The sequence below is a fragment of the Manis javanica genome, chromosome 2 (assembly GCF_040802235.1).
Source record: "Manis javanica isolate MJ-LG chromosome 2, MJ_LKY, whole genome shotgun sequence".
Lineage (NCBI taxonomy): Eukaryota > Metazoa > Chordata > Mammalia > Pholidota > Manidae > Manis > Manis javanica.
The window spans coordinates 177,976,557-178,000,989 of NC_133157.1; the positions used below are offsets into that span (position 1 = coordinate 177,976,557).

The 24,433-nt window shown below is 33.0% G+C and overlaps 1 protein-coding gene and 1 non-coding gene across 3 annotated transcripts in view; one reads left to right on the forward strand and one right to left on the reverse strand.

Moving 5' to 3' along the window:
* Window positions 1-24,433, reverse strand: part of TRIQK (triple QxxK/R motif containing) — an 85,749-nt gene that overhangs the window by 17,109 nt on the left and 44,207 nt on the right. Inside the window, exon 3 of one of the 2 annotated variants that reach the window (XM_073229813.1) lies at window positions 12,080-12,161. In XM_073229813.1, coding sequence (XP_073085914.1) covers window positions 12,080-12,140 — 61 coding nt within the window. In that variant the 5' untranslated portion in view covers window positions 12,141-12,161. The remainder of the gene's footprint in view (window positions 1-12,079; window positions 12,162-24,433) is intronic. The other variant, XM_036995719.2, reaches the window with a different exon arrangement.
* Window positions 11,828-11,934, forward strand: LOC118967898 (U6 spliceosomal RNA). The gene has a single exon (XR_005055230.2). It is a non-coding gene; the product is annotated as a U6 spliceosomal RNA (small nuclear RNA).

A 24,433-nucleotide genomic window follows, 5' to 3' on the forward strand; every position in this document is an offset into this window, starting at 1 on the left:
AGATACAGAGACTTGCCACCTAAATCTGATTCATGGAAATCAATAGATTTAGAGCACTGTCAGGATTGTATCTAAGAAGAAAAGGCCAACTTACCACACTTTGTGATCTATTGACCATTAAGGAAGGGACATAGGTACTTCTTAAAAAATTGGCATTACGTGGTAATGTCACATATCCATACCTATGATTCAACATTCTTCTATTAGTATGTATTATAGAGAAACTTGTACACATGAACCAAAGAACAGACATATCTAAAAATGTTCACAGAATGTTTATAATAGCATTCATAGAAAAAAAAAAAAAACTAAGAATGATCCAAATGTCAAAACCAGGAAAATAGAAAAATATCAGTATGTCTATATATCTATATCTATATCCACATATACAGGAGAATGCTATAAAGCATAAAAATGAATAATTATTAATAAAACTAAAACATGGTCAATAGGAGCAAATTACATAACAATATACAGTATGATTTAATCTATATAAAGCCAAAAAATTAAATAATATTTTGATGCATATCTAGGTGGAAATTCATAAACAGAACTAATACAAAATCAAGATAATGGTTATCTCTCAGGAGCTTGGAAGGTGTTGCAATAGGGGAGAGGAATAAAGAGGCTTCTAAGGTACTAGTATATATCTTATTTTTAACCTGGATGATGGAATACATAGTTGCTCATGTTATTATTATTTTTTAACCTACATACATATTTTATATATGTAGAGAACCTGAAAAGCTGCTAGTGTTGAGTAGTGCATGGAACAATAAAAGACTCTCTGGTAGACTGCTATACAAGCTACTCTACCTCTCAGGCCTTATGACATGGCAGAGTCAGTGGTGCCTGAACCACTTTAAGCTAACTGAGACAAAAATACACCTTTAGCAGGTCTGGATAAAAAGAAGTGGCAGTCTCTAGGGTTTTGGAACAATGCCATACATCCTTCAGTAGGTAACAGCTGCTAAGAAACAGCTCCTGGATTGCTACCAAGCTCTGACGGAGACTGACTACCTGGTCATGAGACCTAGGGACCATCTGGCATGAACTACCAGTCATGAACTGGGGGTTATCTAATTCAACAAACCATAAAATTGGATGTACCACTTTAGCAGTTGAAAAAAAAATGTTTGTAGATGGCTCTTTATAATATGCTGATACCAGCTGGAAGTAGACTGCTATCGATGGAGATGGCCCTAAAACACAATCTATAAAGGAAATCCTCCCAGTGGCCAAAGTTTGAGCAGTACATTTTGCTGTGTACTTTACCTGGAAAGAAAGGTAAGAAAGGACACAATCTATTAGTTTTTCTGAATTGGAAGCCGCATTTGCCACCTGGCCAGTTAGGATTCTTCATGCCTATTAGTAAGCAGGCAACATAGAGAATCACAGTGTTGGCTGGGGTAATTGATGCTGGTTATCAAGGACAAAATGACTTGTTAATATATAGTGAAGGCCAATAGGAATATGAAAAGATATGAGGGAACTACAATCCCATGTACTATTATGCAACAGTAAAATTTAATAAAACTTCTGTATAACTTTATGACTAGAATAATCACCTAAAATCTTCAGGAATGAAGATTATGTTACCCACTAAAGACAAAGGGCTCCGCAAACTAAGACGCTTGCTAGGGACAAGGAGATCTAGCATGAATATTGGAGGAGAGAGGTCACAAATTACAGAGAGCTGAGAATGATAAACTGAACCTTTATTACTTTTTACTCCCAGATTCATTTCCATTCTCTCTACACAGCCAATTTCTCTGTAAAATTGGTATTATCAAAAATTTAAAGATATTTCTTCCTCCTCTTCAAGGCTGTATCACAATAGGAAAAAAAGAAAGAAAAACTAAGTATCACTCAAGTTCCTGGACTTCGAGAACAGCAGTCCCAGGCTTGGTTGGGAAATATCTGGGTAGTTTGAGGATCTTCTTAGATTCCTTCAGGATTATTTTCATGATAAAAGATACAAATGCAACTTAAAATAATATGAAAATATGAATGAGAGACAGAGATCAATTAACTAATTATTTATTGATTCCATTAGATAAGAGAAGAATAAGAGTTTTTTGGGGATTGACATGTACTCAAGTCTTGTCTTTGAAGGACCTTCTCTTTCCAACACCAGTTTCTATTTATTGTTTTACTCTGGAATAATGGCTATTTACAGCTTTGGCTCACATTCTTATAAAAGCAAAGTGAAATGGAGACTTTTCCTTGGGATCATATTAATCATTCTTATGCCCAAAAAGATTATCGTTTCTTCCAATTACAGAAGACTACAATTGACCTGATAATATGCATCCAGTTGCTATACAGAACTACAAAAACATTTTTAATACATAGCATAAATATTTTGGTACCTTAATATTATCATTTGCCATTCCTTATATTACATTAACTTAGAAAAGGATAGAGTAATTTATATATTTTATTGAATTTGGCATAAAAGTCAATATTGACATCATGAATTATTTCATATTTAAAGTAATAGTTTTAAAGATAGTTTTAACTATGTCATGGTTTTACTGAGAATTTCCTTAGTTTAATAAAACAATAGATTACTTAACTGCTTTTGGCTTTTTGCTTTTCAATACCTTAGCTTCACCCAGAAACAAGCCTGCATCTTTGCCCTTTGTTGATATTGCTGCCTAAGCTCATTATCATGCGAATATCTAGTTATGGTTTTATAAATGTTCATTTTTCAGAAGCTCATGGTTCTTTTTTTCTTTCTCAATAGTCAACTTTGCACTAGCCATACTCATTATCATCATGTGGCAGTATTGCTCTTCTGCCTTGGCTGCTTTAAAAATTAATGCACTGTTATTTTCTGAATACTACATAAGCTGCTTATGAGTACATTATGCTATCAAGCAAGCACATGCAGAAAAGCTTCCTAAACTGTTATTCTTTCAATGAAAATACAGCTGGTTCTGCTTCAAAGGCACATCTTTTCACCTGCAAATGGACTTGCTCCTACACTTATTCCTCAGTTCATTGTCTTTTATTTGTGTCTGGGAATCTTTAATTGCCTTTAATTAGAAAAAAGTAAATTCAGTGCTTCTATCTTGCAAATACATTCAATCATAATTCTGTCTGGGATGAATACCAAGTTCTATTCACTGTCTGATCTCTATAACAAAGATATATAATTTATTGTCCATTTATATAGACCATACCAATTAAGATACAATAGAAAAGCAAAGAGATAAGAGTCAAAATATTTGAAAGAAAAAATTTGCAATCTAAATTTAATTACTCAAATGAATTATTGGAAGTTATTTAGAGCATGCCAAAAATACTGACAAATAATAAAATTTGCTAATCAACAGTAAAGACTTCTATATTTCCTTCAACATTTTTAAAATAATTTCTCATCAACTGCTTCAAATCCCTCCTCCCTTCCTCAAAAGGCAAAACACTATTTGGAATCTTACTTTCCTCACATTACCAAGATTACTTATAAAAGAGCAATATAATTTGGCATATAATTTCCCAACTGCCATATGAACACAATTTTTAGTTACTGTATTATAAATTACAAATTACTAGAAAACACATTACAAAAGCAAGGGTTAATAGTTTTTCTTATGGAAGCTTATAGCAAACTTCAGTAGTAATGTCAATTAACAAATGGTTTGCATTTTGACAGTTGCAGGATAAATAAAATCACAAATGGTATAGTCACAACCTGAAAATAATTAAAAATTAGTCAATCAAGTTGATAAAAAGAACTTTATTATAAAACTAGAAACAAGAAATACAGATCAAGTAGATTATTATTCACCTTTATATTTAGCCAGTCATACAAACGATGCCACATATTTCCTTAAAGAAAAGAAGGAAATATTCATTATAAAAGTAAAATTTGCAAAAATGTATTGTTCTCATGATTACTTAAAGATATCTAGGCTAAAGAGAGGAAGCTGATAATTTTTTAAATGAGAATCTCCTGCCAACTTTTTAAATTATGTTACAAATGCAACTCAAACCAATGATAATTTTTCAGTGCTTGGACAGAACAGCTTGACATTAATCATACACCATCACTGAACAGTAAGTGAAGTACTAAGAAAGAACCCCTAGGCTTTGGATTGCTACGAAGAGAAACCAACAGGTTGCTCATGAGATATAAATTAATTTTCCAGAATACCATATTAAAAAATGCTAATTAAGCATCAAGTTACACATGGAGGGAAATGTACTTGAGTAGAAGACATACAGTAAATCAATCTTTAGTTTGCACATGGTAAAAAAAAATTACTAGCATTTTTTAAAGTATTTATTATACACAATGTACCCTTGGGATATAAAGATAAAATAAAACAAATTATCAAATGGAAGATCAATCACAAAATTTACAAAAGCTAAATAGCAGGATAGGTCAATAAGTTTCTAGTTAAAGAAACTGATTGTTATTGTGAAAGAACACAACACCTAAGACTATTATAAAAAGAGTTGTATAAACTAGGATTTATGTATAGATGTATAGATAATTGTACAGAATTATAAATACCTGAAAACTAGAGAGACTGTTCTATTGATTATCATGACAACTATTTATTAAGTACCTTCTATTATTAGGGGTAATCATCAGGGATGCAAAAATAAAATTAGAGCTTCTGCTTGCAAGAATGTTTAAATTCCAATAGGTACTATATATATATATACATATATGTATATATATGTATATATATATATACACACACACACACAAACACACACACACAGAGGCATACCTCATTTTATTGTGCTTCACTTTATTGTTCCTTACAGATGTATTTTTTACAAATTGAAGGTCTGTATAGCAAATCTACTGGCATCATTTTTCAAATTTTCATCATTTTTCTACTGGCATCATTTTTTACAAATTGAAGGGCTGTATAGCAATTCTACTGGCATTTTTCAAACAGCATTTGATCACTCCATGTTTCTGTGTCATATTTGGTAATTTGCACAAGATTTAAACCTTCTCCATTATTAGTACATTTGCTATGGTGATCTGTGATCAGTGATCTTTGATGTTACTATTGTAAATGTTTTGAGGTTCCATGTACTGCACCCATATAAGACAGTTAATTTAATTGCTAAATGTTGTATGTGTTCTGACTCCTTCCACTGACCAGCCATTTGCTCATCTCTCTCTCTCCTTGGGCCTCCCTAGTCCTTGAGAAACAATGGAAATAATTGGCCTATATTCAAATAAGGCCAATTAATAACCCTAGGCTAAAGAGAGGAAGCTTAGTGTCTAAGTGTTCAAGTGAAAGGAGTTTCATGCCTCTCACTTAGATCAAAGCTAGAAATGTGAGGAAGGTAAGTCAAAAGCTGAGATAGGCTGAAAGGAAGTCCTCGTGTGCCGAACAGTTAGTCAAGCTGTGAATGTGAAGGAAAAGTTCTTGGAGGAAATTAAAAGTGCTACTCCAGTGAACATGTGAATGATAAGAAAGCAAAACAACCTTACTGCTGAGATGGAGAAAGTTTTGGTGGTCTGGATAGAAAACCAAATCAGCCACAATGTTCCCTTAGGCCAAAACTTAATTCAGAGCAAGGCCTTTACTATATTCAAGTCTGTGAAGGCCGAGAGAAGTGAGGAGATGCAGAAGAAAAGTCTGAACTAGCAGAGGCTGGTTCATGAGATTTAAGGGAAGAAGCCCTCTGTAACATAAAAGTGCAAGGTGAAATAGCAAGTGCTGATATAGAAGCTGCAACAAGTGACCCAGAAAATCTAGCTAAAATAAATAATGAAAGTGGCTACATTAAACAACAGATTTCCAGTGTAGGTAAATCAGTCTTATATTGGAAGAAGATGTCATCTAGGACATTCATAGCTAGAGAGGAGAAGTCAGTATCTGGCTTCACAGTTTCCAAGGACAGGCTGACTCTTTTTAGGGGCTAATGCAGCTAGTGACTTTAAGTTGAAGCCAATGCTCATTTACTATTCCAAAGAATAATGTTAAATCTACTTGTGCTCTATAAATGGGACAGCAAAGCCTACATGATAGCACATCTGTTTACAACATGGTTAAGTGAATATTTTAAGCCTACTGGTAAGACCTACTGATCAGAAAAAAATGATTCCTTTCAAAACATTACTGTTCATTGATAATACACAACTGTCTATGAATATATTAGAAATTTTTCCATTTAATTATATTTCTGAGTATGTTACCCAAATTGGCTCAAGACAATAGACATCGATTAACTGATTAAAAAAAAAAAAAAGAAACAGCTGCTGAAAATCTACTTATATAAAAAAACATCAGACAGGAGTTTTGTTAGAGAGTTTTATAAACATGTCAGAAAGTTACAGTTCCAAATTTATATAATCTACACTAGAGCATATAAAAAGAATATTTCTCCAGTTCATTACAGAAATTGTGTATGAGTTTGAAACTAAAATGAACAAAGATGATGAGAATAGAAATATTTCATTCATGAACAAGGATGTTAAAAAATCTTGAAATATTAAAACTGAACACAGCTGCATATTTTAAAAAAAATAATAAAGTAAGATTTATATCAATAATGCAAGGACAGTTAAACATTAGAATCTCAATATAATTTGACAAAAAAAAATGTCTTTCTCATAGATACAGAAAAAGCATTAAATAATACTTTATTATTTTAAAAAAGGAAAAAATATATTTTGGCAACTAGTAACAAAGGAAAATTTGTTTTTTCCTTGGCCCAACAAATAGGTACCAAAAACAGAGCTAACAACATACATGATAGCAAAATAATTGAAGCATTTTCTTTAAATTAGGAATAGGATAACAATATGCACTCTTTCCACTTAAAAAACACAACAGAGGGTATGAAAGCTGAAATACAAAGATTAAAAATATTACAAATTATACCTATTAGAAAACCATGTATAGAAAATCAAAGAGAAATTACAAGTTATTGCAACTAATAAGAAAATAGTCGGATTGCCTAATATAAGATTAATAATTAAAATTCAGTAGAATGTTTATATAGCAGTAACAACCAATTATAAAACATAATTTTGTAAGACCTATTTACAATAATAACAAAAAATTGGGGTATGTATAACTTCTGTTTAACTCAGAAATAACTTTATAAAGAAAATAATAAAAATGTACTGAATATACCAACCATATGGTCATTTTAAAAGATAAAAATTAATATGAATTTCATATATAAAACCATAAGTTCTCCCCAAAGTAATCTATAAATCCAGTAGAATTCTAAGTTGATTACCAATTACCTTTTTCATGATTGCATAGTTAACTTTAAATTTATATGAGAGGATAGAACACCATTAACAGTTGAGAGAAGTTTGAAAACAGAGGGGAGATGGTTTGTCCTACCATTTGTAGAGACTTATTATAAAGATATAATAATTAAACAAGGTATTTCCAAACCAATAAACAAGTTGGAAAATGGAATAAAATAACGGAGGATTATTATCAGTATATATAAAGAACTCAAACCAAATAATGAGAAAGACAACTAAATAGACTTCATTCAACTTTATCATAGAATATGTTACCCAAATTGGTTGAAACAAATAAATGTGTTAGCAGATGAAAAAAAAGAAAGAAGTAGTAGTTAAAACTCTACTCACAAAACAGAAAAAAAAAGAAAAATGGGCAGCAATAAATTTTCAAAATATAGCAAAAGAGCAATAAGCATATCAGATGATTAAACTCAGTAAGCAATAAAATGAAAGTAAATAAGGAAACAATCTCATGTGCATTAGACTGGCAAAATTTTAAGTCTAAAGGTAACAAAAAGATACAGAGAAAAAGAATATTTTACATTGCTTATAGTACTATAAAATAGTACAACCACTTTGAAGAGCAATTTAACAACATTTAGTAAAGCTAAAAATGCACACATCCTATTATGCAGCAATAGAATTTCTGTATTTGCCAAAGAAGAGAAAAAGAATGAAACGGGGGTAATATTTTGAAGAAACAATAGCTAAGAATTTTCTAGCACATACTAAAGAAATAAATCTACAACACCAGGAAGCCCAGCAAATCCCAAGTGGGATAAGTGAAGTCAAATCTATACCTAGACTAATCATGGTGAAACCGCAGAAATCCAGAGACACAGTATCTTAAAAGAAGGTACAAAAGAAAACACTGACCATTTTCAAAGAAGCAACATTAATTTGAATGTTGACTTCCAAGCAGCAAAAATAATAGCCAAATGCAATGGAGTGGTATTTTCATGTGCTGAAAGGACATAATGAAATAAAAACAAAACCTGCCAAATGAGAATTCTATAAATCAGAGAAACATATTTTAAAAACAGTGGCATATCAATGTCATAAAAGAAAGACTTTGCCACAAGCAAGCATATATATTAGGAAATTCTAAAAAATGTCCACCAAGAACAAAGAAAATGATTTTAGGTGGGAAGTCCGGGAGGTAAAAGAGAATCAGGAGAAGGGGAGTGGTAAATACGTGTATAATTACACATGAATTTTGACTGCATAAATTATAATACTGGTGTCTTAGGAGTTTTGTTAGTATAGAGAATTAAGAAATAAAATAATCATTTTTGGCCTTTGTATTTCTAAATTAGGAGCAGACGTACCTCAGACTCTCATGACAGCCATAGTGCTATTATACCATCAATTACATGAACTAAGATCTTGTGACAATTGTCTTTGCATCTGCCAGTACCTAATATAGTCTACGGTTCCAAGGAAGCAGTACAATGAAGGGATTCTGTGGTCAGTTTCTGAGAACTTAGTCCTGACTCTATCTCTTAGCAGTAGAAAAAGGAAAATTCTTTAACCCATATGTGCTCAGTTTTCTTAATCTGTTAATAATGGTGATACTAATAGTTCCTATTTCATAGAACTACTGTGGGGATAAAATAAGATACACCTGGCACAAATTGCTTAATAATTGTTAGCTACTTCTATTATATAAGAAAATAGAGATTTATAAGTAAATTAGTTATATTTTTATGATTTACCCAGTACATGTAAATATTTTTTGGCCTGATATATTTAATAACTAAAAACATCTGTTAAAACATTAAAAATTTTTTTTTGTCAATTTTGAAATAATTTGTCTCTATTCACTTGGAAGTGAGAAGGTATTTCATCTCATATTTCAAGATCATGCTACAGTAATTAAGATTCTTCATTTAATGTGAAGATGCTATATCTACAGGGTGTTTCCCAGCAACTGTGTCAGCCCATTTGATTCTTACCTGAGCAAAGAATATTGTAAAGAAGGCTTTTATGAATGTCAGTAATCACTGTCATTTAGTATATAATTGTAGAGGCAAAACTTTTAGCAGAATAAATATTAAAAAGCAATGTTAAAAGTCATCATTCAAAAAGTAGCACTAGTTTTGCCAAATACAGTTTCTGACTGACCCTACAAAAATTACATAAATGAGATTTAGTAATGAGGACACTGCACACATATGCCAATATTCTTTGTGAAAGTTTGTTAAATAGCAATCTAACTTTTATATTTAAAAAACCTACTATGATAATCAGTTTATTTGCTATTTGTACTTCTATTTTTAACACCAATACTGAAATATCTCCCCATGATTATTCTAGCTGCTTTATTCCAACCTCACATTTTGGACCATATCTGGGAAACATCTTCATAGGACTCCACTTAAAAGAAGACAGTGTCAATGATAGATCTATCATCATTAGTATGAGTTCAGGCTTATGGTACTTTCTAACTCTGACACAGACAATCAGAAAACGCTTCCTTGAGAAAACTGCAGAATTAACTAAAGTCTTAAATTTTTATTATTATTAATATTTTCCACTTCATTTCTTTCTCTGCCTTTATAAAAACCTTACATATATATATATATATATATATATATATATATATATATATATATATATATAACATTCTATAATATATGCATAAGAATCTTAAGACTACAGTGCATTATGTATAGGAACAGTAAACAAAAGTATACCCTCATTATTTTACTTTTAATATATTTTGCTTGATTGTGATTGTTTGCAAAAGTACACACAGGATAACTCATATTTATGCAACACTCTAGTTTATAAACTGCTCAAACACTATGGATCTCACAAGAACCTCATGAGACAACTAGATCTTGTGACTGCTTATATTTTCAAGAGGAAGTAAAACAAGAAAGACAACTTTGTGTGGAAACATACTGGATATCACAATACCTACCCTCGGAATAATTTAGTATAGGAAGAGGGCTGAGGCTTCACAGTTACAGAACTTCCTCTGTCTTGTTCTTCTTTGGCTCTAGTACATATGAACATAACTAAATAAAAGGAAATATATGCCATGTTTATAGAACAGAAGGTTTTGGATTTTTAATGCCTATTCTCCAAAATTGATTATTAGATAAAATTCTATTTCAGTAAAAATTTTAGCAGACTTTGTTTTGGTAGAAAAAACTCATCTATGGTGATAAAATCAGAACAGTGGTTGCATATGATGGGTGGGTAAGGTCTAACTGGAAGCAGATATGAGGAACTATCTGAAAAGGTGAAAATGTTCTATATTTTGATTGACATATGTAGTTCCATGAATACACACATTTGTCAAAATTCTGAGAATTGTGTATTTACAGTTGGATTTTGGGTTATTCCACAACATGGTTATTCTTTACTTATGTGGTTAGCACATTCTGTATGATCAGAGACTTTAATCTACTAAGTCAGTCTTGTTTAAACACATAAATAACACAATAACCCACACTAGTCATCAAGCATCTTATAAATAAAGGAAGGATATACAAAAGAAATCAAAGATCACAAACCCTCCCTCAAGAAACTAATCTAGTAAGAAATTATAAATCAGTTTCGTGAGTTAGATCTTTTCATAAGGCTCTTGCAATTTCATTTTTTTATTATAATAGTTGTTTGCTTTGGGGTTTTTTGTTTATTTAGATTTCCTATTTTATGAATCTCCTCTTCATATCTTTTGCCCATTTTATTATTGGGTTTCCAGACATTTTTATATATAGTATAACTTTACTTTTCTACATATAAACTTTTAATAGGTTATATGTCTTCTAAGTTTTTTTTCAGTTTCTATCTCTTTTGCAGAAATATCTTTTCCTTTTTGGAATGCACCTTATGTATCATATTTATGCAATAGCTATATACTCTTGATATCAATTATTTCTAGCTATTTTCTGACCTCTATTGTAACTTCATTTATCCTTCAGTTATTCAGAAAATGTTTTGTTTTATTATTTTTTTTTCCTAATTTCCAAAGGAGTGGGAACAGGTGGGAACAAGAAAGAACATGTAAAAGGAGAAGGTCGGTGGGGAGAGGAAGGGAAAGTTACTTTTTTGCTTCTGTTTTCTAATTTAATACCCTTTGTTCAATGTTGTGGTTGTAGGATATTGATTCTTTAAAACTGGGAGACTTGTTTTGTGACTTAGTATGTGGGTAACTTTTCATAAATAATCTATCCATCCTTGAAAAGAATGGGTAGAAAATCCTGCATCTAAGAGTATCATCTAAACAGATAAGCTTCCTTTTATCTTTCTATGCTAATGAGTGGACTTTTCCCTAATCTACCATTTCATTAAGGTAAAATTTTAGTGGAGAATTGTGAGACTATCAAATTACTAACATTAGCACTAAATGGAATAAACAGTCTTACATGGATAAAAAGAAATGATTTAATAGATGATACTGCTGACTATATAAAACATCTAGCCTTAAGAATGACAATAAAATTAAATTTTTGCTTTTATTAAATTAATAAAAATCATAAGAGCTTTGAAAAATCACAAGTAAACAAAGTGAATTTCCTCACCAATAAGCAGAGCTGCACTTACTGTTTGCTCCTTAAAAACTCTGTGCTCGCTTCGGCAGCACATATACTAAAATTGGAACGATACAGAGAAGATTAGCATGGCCCCTGCGCAAGGATGACTCGCAAATTCGTGAAGCGTTCCATATTTAAAAAAAAAAACTCTATATAGTCCTTTGTTATTCATATTCAGTTTATCATATGTATTAGGGAAAAGTTATTCCCTTAATATTACACATAATTGCTTTTTTCTTTATCTTAACTCACAGCAATGTATCAAAGGGAATTCATTGCTTACCAATTTGCTTTCTGTACTGATCAACAGGAAGTTTTATAGTGGAGGCATCTTTTCTACCCATCTTTGATCTCCAAAATGCCTGCTGCAAAGAAAGAAAATAATTATGATGAATTCCTAAAAAAAGTCAAAAGGACTATCCACAAACTTCAGGAATAATCTATGCATAAAATTTATTTTTAAAGCAATGGGTAAAAATGCCTTTGACTAATTCCCATTAGGTATCAATAAAGAACACAAAATTCTTTCAAATAAATTATCAAGGATACAATTGCTAGTAATTAAGTTTCCCAATCATTTGTTCATGGAACACATCAGGTACTACCAATGCTCAATTAAACCACACTACTAGAGTATTATCTGTAAATGTGAAAATCATGTACTATTTATTCAGATGAGTTAGGACTACAGGCATGTTCTTGCCAATATATTCTTTTCCAATTACTTACTATGTTACACAAAAAGGCTATAGGTAACAAAAAATATATGAATTTGAGTCCTAATTCTGCCTCTATTTCTATAAACAGTATAAATTACTACCATTTACTAATATTTTCATGCTTACTACATATGCAGTTCGATTTAATCTACATATTGTCTTTCAAATCCTGTTATTTTTATTGAATTTAAATACTATGGTAGAGACTACAACCTACTTCCCAAATTCTATATTCTCCCTTACTTTCCAACACAGAGGTTAGACTATACTGCCCAGCTTCAATTCAAACATGTAATTGAGTTCTGTCCAATAGAATATGATGGAAGTGATGTGTGTCACTTCCAGACCTGAACGTTAAAAACTTCATTGAATCGAGTTCTCTCCTCTTCCAATTGGCTAGAATGGAAATGATTTCCAGACAAACCCTAAGGGTACATTTGTAGGAACACAGAACCTTGGTCAGCCTGGGGTGGAAGAGGATACTCTCTCTGTTTATCATTACAGTACTCTACTGAAAAAGGAATAAATTCTATTGTAATTGAGTCATTATACATTGGTGGGGTCTACTTATTATAGACTTAGTGTTCCCCAGAGTGATGCCTGGAAGTTGTTCCTCATTGCTTTTAGTAAGGAGCTACAAGATAAAGGTGAGGTCAGACAAGAACTGTCCATTTCACAGTAAAAATAATAGAGAGCCTACTCATTTGGAGACTAACAAGGTTGGAAAAGCCAACTTCTAAAAGCCAGAGTATGAAGTAAAAGTGGAAAAACAGTGAAGAACAAAGGCCCATTAAGACTTCTCAGTTTAAAAAAATAGAGAGAGATAAAGAGCAGATTAAGGATATTCCTCTCTCACCTAAACCTTCTATTTCAGATCACCTAGAGGCAGCCACTATTGGGTACAAAGTTAGAAGCAAAGGAGTTCTGAAGTATAGAAAGAAAGCAGATATGAGAATATGTCTAGGAAGGAAATTGCAGTGTGATTACTGTCACATGGAACTAACTAGAAATGGTGACAAGGTTACTAAAATCAAAGGGAGATATAAGGAAACTGAAAGGTCATTTAAAAAAGTCAATGAATGAAGACCAGTCTTTGGGCCTCTAAATTTAAACCAGCAGAGTGAAGCCCCAAGGAAGGCAAACTGTAGATTTGTAACATCCACTTCACATGTTACCAAGGAGAAGAACAGTCCAGAAGGCAGAGCCATGGAGAACAACTGATGAGGAAAATTCTCTAACAAGACCACAATTTGGGTCTAAGCAAGAAACTTGTCAGCAAAACGGGTGCTCTCCATTGTCTCTCATGTAGCAGGCTCCATCATCATGATGGAACAATGACTCTTGTGCGTTTCCTGTTCTTCCCAAGCTTACCTTTCTAAATGTGTGATTACTGGAGAAATGAGCAGTTATCCCCTGCTTCACCATTATTTATTAGGGGGTTGGTGATGTTGGGGAAGAGGAGGTAAATTGCATAGTTTCTAAACCTGAAGGAACCACATTTCAACTTGAGAGGGAGAACTATGCATTGGCTTGAGATGCTTGACTTTGTGCAGGATGCAGTAAGTGGGGAACTTCAGAATCTCCTGACTAGGGAGGCAGGGAAAAGGATGTACATGGCTATTTCACGACCAGAAAGGTGGAGTCTGGGAAAAACTGTTGGCTGTTCACTAAAATACATGTTCTACTTTTTTTTTCCTGGGCAAACTTGACTACATTTTCCAACCTCTTTTGAGGTGGGCATGTGATTTAGTTTTGGCCAATGGAGTATAAGTAAATTGTTTGCTACTTCTAGAACTAAGCTACAAAAACTTCCTATATGCATTCATTCATCTGACTGAAATGGATATGATGTGATGTAGATGGATATAATATGACACTGGATATAATGTAGATGGCAGAGCCTATGACATCCTGGACCCTGAATGACTGAATGGAAAACAAGCTATTCAACCAACTTGTTTTCCTCTTTCATACTGCTGTGAGAAGAAACAGACCTGTAACATATGAGCCTCCATACATTTTGCATCTATTTTTCATACTAGATAATATTACCCAATTAAAACAAACATGCCTAAATGTCTCCATATAAACTGATGCAATTATCAAACTTCAATTATCCTAATGACCATCATTAAGTTTTTCAAATGTCAAATACATTTGAAATCTGTTCAGACCTAACTGTATTGTTTATTTACATATATGGTCACACAGATAGAGCAATGTTAACAATGATCCCACCTAATATAGTAAAAGACAACCCCAAATTAATTTCTACTTAACATGTAAGAAAAAAGTAAGTTCAGCTGAAACTCTACTTTTCTATTCATAATAATTTTCAAATTTCATACTATGGCAATATTTTGGAAATTACAAAATGAGACAAAAAGTCAAATAAAGTTTTTACTTCTAAACCATGTTGCTTACATCTAAGACAACGTATCTTTAATACTTAGTAAATGAAACTAGACATCATCTAATCCTGTTCTCACTTGTAATTCAGAACTTTAAATTAATTCTGTTATAGAAGTACCATAAGAAATTTCAAGAGATATAGTATAATTTATTCATATTTCAATCCATTTGCACAGTTTTGCATTTATTAATTGCAAAAAGGAGTCAAATTATTTTCATCTTGATTGTTTGAAGCTAGAAAAGTTATTACTCTATTTTAGGAGAGAATTTAGTTTAAATGAATAAAACACATAAGACATTATTCCCTCTTCAATTTAGTTCTTTTTTTTTTTTTTTGCCTTTATGGAATAGTTTAAATCTTAAAAAAGCAAATTACTAAAGCTATCTACCAAAATGATCACTCACCACATTTCCCCCAGTTCTTTCTCCCCAATTCCCTCCTGCTCATTTAAACCCAATGTCTCAACAGAGATAACATTTTAGAGGTCAGTATTTTATTCATTAATTACCTATAATAAGTAAAAAAGTACAGGATCCACAGTTGATATTTTTTGAACAAAGTAAATTGTATTTTACCTACTTTACATTGTGCTTTAAATTAACAATATTATATCCCCAAAAAACTAAAGAACCTAAATTCTTATATGGGTCTAACTAACTCCATGAACAGACACTATTTATATGTATAATCCTGTGAATATTAAAACAGTAAAAGAATTTCAAGCTAGGAGACACACATTAAAGAGGAACTAGTTTTAAGTTTTTGTTCCTAATTATTTTAATGATTGGTAATTCTTAATTAAAATTTCAAAAATTTATACTTTATTCTTGTCTATTCAATTATTATATTTTAATCTTTAAGCAAAATAACATTTTACCAAATGTTGAAACAAAAGATACTAGAAAACACACATATGCACAAATGACTCACATTTTATTAACTGCAACAAACACAAGAGGGTGGAAAATATTTACTTTCCTACTAAACACATTGAGGCTATTTTAAATGACGTTAAGAGCTACCTATTCATACGTATGGTGCAAACTATCAATGCCTCAGACATCTAGAACCTCTAAAATGTTCTGACTTTTCTTTGTTCTTCAAAGCCTTGCAGTAATCATCATTCATTTCTACTGCTTTGATGGTTAGATAGCAAATTCCCAAGAAATCCAGGGAGACATTAGCACATACAGCCGCAATTTCTAATAAGACAGCTATTTGCATACAAGATCAGCCACAATTTAAAATATGTGTGATAGATGTGGAAAGGGAGTAACAGATTTATATTAGCATGTACAATACCAAGATTGTTTTCACAATTTAATTCCTTGGAGATTACATCTCATCACTTTCTTTTATAAAGAACATTATATTCCCTGAGGAACTAACTTGCTCTGAGACCCAGCTAAACTAAAATATGGATTAATAAGATAATATTTATTATTTATGAATTTTGCTTTAGGAATGATTTAAGATTAAATCATCAGAAGTTTTTAACATTCTTGAAACTTGATATCACATTTTTAAGGAAGAAAAATGCTAATTTTATCTAATACCCAAATTGCATATTTAAATAATTCATAATTAATTTTTATTTAATTAAAACTTTATACACTTTAGGACTTTTAAGATTAAAGAGACTGTTTTGTTTTCAATAGCCTTTCTTAACCTGAATTTTGCATAGCAATTTGCTATACATATATTAAGGCATAATACGTGACCTTTAAAAACAAAGGTAGTGTTATATCCAATCACATTCCAACCATGTTATTTTATTGCTAATTTATATCTTTTTTATAAAATTTAGCTATGAGTAAAAAAATAAAAGACCTGAAACCTTCACATATGTTTCTGCTTCCAGAAAAGGCATTCAATCCAGACTGTGACATTTAAATACAGATCAAAACACAGGTTATTAAAAATGTTCAACCCATGACCACAGAAAAAATAATCATCTAAGTTTTTAAGGCTACAAGATAAACCTTTACCTAAGAAAACTCTTCATTAGATGTGAAGTTATAAATAAGCAGAAAGAATATTTGGTTATAGCTGAATCATAATTGAGAATCAATCATGAAAATACAATCTTATGCTAGATGCTGGGATGAATAAAGTAGTGAACAAAAGAGACACTTGTTCCTGATCTTACTGGGTTTTCATGATTTCCAAGTAATGTAGTAAAAATTCAAGGCTGATCATAAATAACATACTTAAGTCATCCAAAGAATAGTCCTTTTCCTAGAGAAAGCCAAAATCCTTAGTACACAGAACCATTAATGGTCCAAGTTTGTCATTTGTTCCCTAGTCATGTTCCAGTGAACTATCAAATTCAGCTTTTAGTTCCATAATTTTGACAAGCTCATTCACATTTTCATGAATTTACTCATACTCCTAATTTACTTTCAATGTCATTTGCATGCTCCCCCATTTGTGAAGTCTATATTTTAATATTTCAAACAGGGTACATGATTCAGATCTCCAGAAATAATTCTTCACACTTAAGGACATGAAAAGAAAAACAGGTAAACTGAAGGACTATCAAAGCATGATACAGCATCCATATAGAAAATGTTTATCTTGTCATAAATATAATATTAAGATAAGTCATTACAAGAAGAAACAAATTCCTATTGTATAAAACTGAAGAACTATACAATTGTCTTCCTCATGATTTTAGGGAACAAAATGACCACCTTACCTTTACTTTGCCAAATTAATTTCCTTTATAGCTGCAGAAAGAGTATGTAAAAACTTGAATTCATGTTAAAAGGTGATTTCTAAAGTCCTGATCATTTACCAATATTAAAATTCATAAGAAAGGGAACTACAGGAGAGTTATCTGTGTAACACCAAAACAGGAAAGGAATACTGGTCACTGGGTCTCACCCTTCAGCCAAACTAAGGAAATAAAATGAATGCACTATCAACAAATAGTGCTGGATCAACTGTATATCCTTACGGAGGAAGAAAAACAAACAAAAATTGGACCCCTATCTCACACCACACACAAAAATCAACTGAAGATAGATCAGAGACCTAAACAAAGAGCGAAAGCAATAAAGCTACTAGGAAAAAAAAATGACCTTCACAACTTGGAGTGAGCAAATATTTTGTAGAGAGAACAGAGATAGTAAGGACCATAAAAGCAAAGAAAAAGATATATTGGACTTCAGCAAAACTAGTTTTTGCTCATCAAAAGATAAGAGTAGGAAAATTATAGATAGGAGAAACATATTCATAATACCTGCATCTGACAAAAAGAATTGGCATCCAGAATGTATAAAGAACTACTCAAAAATATAAGACATACAACCCAGTAAAATGGGTAAAAGGCTTGAAGAGAAACTTAACAAAGAAAATATACAAAAGACAACCACATGAAAAAGTTTCCAACACCATTAGTAATCAGCAATATACAAATTAAAATTAGAATTGATGTATCACTAAACACCCACTGCAATGGTTAAAATAAAGATTTAGAAAATATTGGGAGGATGTAGAGTAACTCTCATACATCATAACTCTCAGATGTTGCTAGTAGGAGTGGTGTAAAAATCATTTTGGAAAAGTGTTTGGCAATTTATTACAAAGTTTCCTACCAGCAATTCCAATCCTAAGTATTTACCTATGGGAGATAGATGTAATCACTCATAAAAAAGCTTTGGACAAGGATGTTCATAGCATCTCTATAGATAATAGCCAAACACTGAAAATGTCCCCAACATTGATAAGCAGAAAAACTAATAAACTAAGATTTATTCATACAGTGTGATACTACACAGCACCAAAAAACCTACTGATAATATGAAACAGTGGAGATAAAACCTCAAAAATACTATGTTGAGTGAAGGAAGCAATGGCTTCTTTGGACCTAAATTGAATGGGCATTCATCAGTTTTACAGGTCCTTGTGACATCATTTAACAATGCTGATCCCTGCTTATTTCCAGACCCTGAAACATTTATTTCCCATGGGTTAAGGAAGAAGTAAGAGGTAAGAAAGAGATGGAAAGTAGAGACAAATCTACTATTAAAAGGAAGAGAGAGACAGGATGGTAAATAGGAAGGAACTGAGGTTAGGGGAAGTTTTTGTTCTACTTTGTCTGTTTTACTCCTGAGGGCATGTTTTTGAACAGATGAAATGAGTTGGTCTAAGTAATAAGTGAAAGAAGTGGGTAAAAAATGAGAGGGTAATGATACAGGAAAAACCGTGAAAAATGATTGAGTTGCCATGTAGATAGGAAGAGACAGAATTCAGAGCACGCTTGAAGGAATAGTCATAGCAGTCTATCTCTTCCACTTTAATAGAAAAAAAATAGATGGGTAAAAATACATGTAACGTTTAAGGTTTGGTAGCTCATAGTAGAGGGCGTTCTATCTGGTAGCTCTTTCACTATGAAGTAAGAGGCAAATTATCTCCTGAGAGTGAAATGGAAGGTGAAAACTTTGGAGATTTGAGAGTGCAAATGCTGGAATTTATATTATGGAGAAATGCAAGGAGTTGTCTAGGGAAGACAGGACTAATAAGAAACACTAAGAAACACTAATGAACTGGTAACCATGAATTCATGACAGCCAGTACTATTTTTCTATCTGAGTGCTCAACTGTTCACTGCTGGCATAGGGAAGGGGTAGACAGTTGGATTAAGCAAAGTTTAGGTTTTCCCAGACAGGCATGGCAGAAGAGCCATAGAGCAAAGAAGTTTAGGATACTATAAAAAGTGGGTGAAGTGATACACCATGGAGCCTAAAGCTCGAGAAGGAAGTGAAGACAGCAGGGGTTTAGAGTTAAGCAGAAAGCAGATGAATTTCTGGACTTCAAGATTGGATGAGGTCAAATAACCAAAGTATTAGGAGTGAAAGAACTCAAGTTTTAGTTATTTTACTGGAGAACTAAAGGTTATTAATAGTGTGAGTTGACTGATGTTATTACTGAGATGGAGCAGGTTATGGCCAGGATGACGAAAGTGATGGGAAAACATTCTGGCAGATACAGTAAGGAAATGAGGGACCAGGATAATACATACATCATATGTGTGAGTTGTGAAGATGGCCAAGATGGTGGAAGGATTTGGGCTAGGGGGAAAGAAAGACTCAAGTCAGGAAGACTGAAGAGTGACCTGGAAAAAAAAGAGGTCAAGGGAATGACAATGGAATGCAATGAACCACAAAGGATCCTGCTGGGTGTTTTGTTTCATTTGTCTTGCTTGGTTTTATATACATGGAAAAGTAAATGATCAAGAGGCGGAATAAGGAAGTAAGAAGATAACCAGACTCTTGATCTATAGATATGTGGAGAGTTAAAGAAAGAAGTCTCCACTGAAGAAGTCTTCAGAGAAATGGTGTCTATGAGAAGATTTGGTTTTCAATTCATGTCAAGAAGTAAAAGTAACAATCAATGAAAACTGGGGTTGGATGGGGTCAAGAGAGATACAAAGAAAAATACAGGGAGGGAAAAGAATAGCAAGAGATTGGTCAATAAAATAAAAACAAATAAACCTCAGATAATATGGGCTTATGTGTTTAGGTGGGGGATAGATGGCCAAATGGGTCATCTTGGGCAGTGAATAAAGAAAACAGGACTGTGTCATATCCTCGGCCTCATAGGAGTCAGCTGTGGCCTGGGTAAAATGAGAAATCCCAGGCCCTCTGGGCAGGGTCAGCTGGCGGAAACTGAGCATCTCAGAGGGAAGACTCATCTCAAGAGTCTAATCAGGCACACCAATTCACAGGAACGTTCAGAGGCTCTAGGTCAGTATCTGTCAAAATGTGGTGCATCCATCACCAGCTTCAGAGTTGTCTGGAATGCTATTAAGTGCAGATTTCTGGGCCCCATGACTATCCTATTCAATTAGAATCACAAAGGCTAATGCTCATGAATCTCTAGTTTTTTTTGTGTGTTGTTTTTGGCCATTAATGTTTGAGAACATCTACTTTTCTTTTTAACTAGCTCACAGGTAATTCTTCTGTGTGCTAGTATTTGAGAAACCCTGGTGGAGTAGATGTGAGACCTCAGCAGGAAGCATGAGGTCCTTCAGCCTCTTTGGCAGAGGCTGACTGAGGCAGTAGTACTAAATTGTGGGTGCTTTTAATGACTGGTTGGAACTGCAGAATTCTTCTGAATTCAATAGAAACCATAAAAGGGTATTGCACAATGAGGTAACCAAATCAGACACTTTTTAATAGAATTGGGATGTCTGAAGGTAATTAATAAAAAAATCTGATTATGTGTCAAAGGAAATCCACTAAGGGAGCAATACAACTAGAAAGGATGTGATATTTGGTGTTTGATTTTCTAGAATTTGGGAATGGTGGATAGGGGGCACAAGGCAGAGGAAAAGCTGAAGGCAACTCTGCTTTTAAACTTGTGATAATTAAAATACAAAGTCCTAAGCCTCATTCTTCACAGACAGTCAGTAAGGTGAGGTGCGGAGAGCAACGGAGCTGCGTTTCAAGCAAGCACCAGCTCCCTGCCAGGATCTTCAAACTCAGGTACTTCATGGGCTGTATGGGGCAAAATTCTGGGTTAGAGAAATGGTAAGATCATTAAAAGAAATAAGTAATAGTGAAGGAGAAGTAGGTATGGAGTAGGTGGTGAAGGTAGAGGAACATTACAAGTCTACATTGTGATATGTTTATAACCGCTATAAGAAAACAATGTAATTGCTTTTCCTGAAATCTAACAGAATTAGTTGATCCAAACATAATTGTATCACAAATTTCTTGGCTTCCACCAAAAACTACCCACAAATATTTTACTTACTTTTATTTTAATGCCTTTTTAATGCACAGATTGTTGTGGCATCTGGACACATGACATACTTGAAAACAACACATTAAATTTATACTGCCCAGAATAGACAAAAAGCTGCCTTGCACGTACCATCAACAACGCTCCTCACTGGGGGAGGAGAGTGCTGCATTAGCTGGGTCCCAGGGAATTAATTTGTAAAATTCTGAACTTTGCACAAATATCAAAGGAAAAGTCCTTGCAAATATGAGAGGGAGAGAATTTCTTCAAGTAAGTGACCATGTCAGCAGAAAAATGATCTATTATGGTTTACAGGGCTTAAATTCATCAAAATAGGAAATGCAATGTAGTTGATTTCTTGTATTTGCAAAAAGAGGTAGGTTAGAAAAGCTAAGAAGGGCATATGACACAACTTTTAATAGTCAATGAATTATTAATGACAATAATTACACTATATTTCAGATAAAGGTTATTTTTATGTAAAGTAACCTGTGCTTTCAAAAAGTTTCTAAAGGTTAAAATAACATGGTACCATATAAATAAAACTGCTTTTATTATTACTAAGTGCTGTTACAAAAAGAGACACATATCCAACCGTGTAGAAAAAGGGAAGACATCTACAATTCTGTTATAAAGCCAGTAAGGCAGGCAGCTTGTACCACCACACACTAAGAACTTGACCAGTCAAGAGGAATAAGAAGAAGCTAGGGTATGTTTGACTTCAGGGTTTCTGAGGTACAGAAATGGCAGTTTCCTATCTACTCTGACTATTAACCAACTCACCGGCACATTCTTTTTCATGAGACAAAGAGTAATTGAAAATAGGGTTATAGATCTAAAGGTCACAAACCTTGATTTTCAACACTTACAATCCCTTTAAACTAGGTTGCTTTAAGGGAATTATATGAAACCCAAGCTTGTTTGAATTATACAGACAATAAAAAGCTGTATTCTATCCAGATGGTACCAAAAACTGGTGGCTAAAGGATGAGGGAAACAATAAGCTGTTGATGCAAACATCTTAGATGGCATCTATTTTCATCTCTCTAATTCCTAAGTAAACAGATATACCTCTATTTTATCGTAATTCCTCAATATGAACTCCTTTTTCTTGTTTCTAAAGCAATATTAGCAAATTCTTATATTGACATTAAATATTAAATTTGTGATACAATTATGTTTGGATCAACTAATTCTGTTAGATTTCAGGAAAAGCAATTACATTGTTTTCTTATAGCAGAGCTTTCAATAAGTTAGCTGAAACAAAGGTTTACTAACAAAAAAAGCACTTTTTTATGTTTAAACACATATGACTGGAAACTTCCAAATAAATACCTGTGTTCAGCGTAAATGAAGTTTCCTGATATACTCTGTATCTATCAAAATCACTATTTATAACCAAGTTCAGGTTACTGAAATAAAGTTTTTATTTTCTTAATTTACATGTATTCTATATTAAAGCAAATATGAACCACATTCCCAAAACATCATAATTTTAGGGCAATCTATTAATAAGTTTGGGAAGTCTACTGAAAAGGTTTTCTGAGTCTCTATGGGCCTTATCAATCTCTAAGAGGAGACTTTAATATGCCATGTTTCAAGTGTTACTGGTTCAACCTCTAAAATTATATACATTATCATTCCAAGAAACCTCTGTTTCATCTATAAAGTTTGGTGATAGATTACAAGAAAGCTGATTTAGAAGGATCATAAGGGAAGGGAATAAAGCATCTGGTTAATGAATAAAAGATATCAAGAACTGGCTAAGAGACATATCAATCAGCTCCCTAGTTTCAGAGATGAAAGGAATACAATATGGTCAACAGTGACAAAGAATAAGATGGTGTAATTTACTATCCAAACCAGGATACTTTTGCGAATGAAAGAGGACCCATGACACCATGATAACAAGTATAAACCAGGACTTTCCCAGGCCAACTGGATAATTACTCTGCCCCAACTATGAAGCACACAAGGACAACTTACAACACACTGAAGCTGAACTGGTTTAGTCATTCATAAGGTGTTGCAGTACAGGAAAGAAAAGCAAATCTTCTGGAATACTTACATTTCAGATTATTTTAGACAATGCATGCTGCAGATACGAGCATATCACAAGATAAGGGTGTGCTGTGGGACAAACGTTCTTCATGAGATGAGGCATTACTGCATGCTTGGTACTGAAGCTCTAAGCCTTTGGTTCCCAAGCTAGCACTCTCCTTATTCTCCTCCTCCTCCACGCTGGTTTCTTCTCGACTGCCCTCATGAAGCATTCTTCCTCATTCTGCCTGTTACACTTTCGTGTTCCCCATAGTCTATCCATTCCACATGTGATTTTGGGTGCCTCATTCCCTCAAATATATATCAAGGACCTATATCCCTAGCCCTGACTTCTTCAATCACAGATCCAGCATGACCAACCTGAACTTCTCATTTTCCCTGTGACTGGCTTGTTTTTTCCTGCTTTCTATCTCGTTTATTTTCTAACTAAGCTTAGAGGTACATCACAGATGCAATGCTGTTGTCTTCTCATTGCACGTTTTCTTCAACTGGTAGTGCTAACTTTGATCACTTTATTAAGGTGGTATCTGTGTGATTTCTCCACTGTGAATTTAGTCTTTTCCCCTTTGTAATTAATAAGTATTTGGTGTGGAGGTGCTTTGAAACTATGTAAATATCCTGTTCTCATCAAATTTGCAACTACTAGTTTAGTGTTTATTGATGTGTCATGCTGAAGTAATGACACTCAAATGGT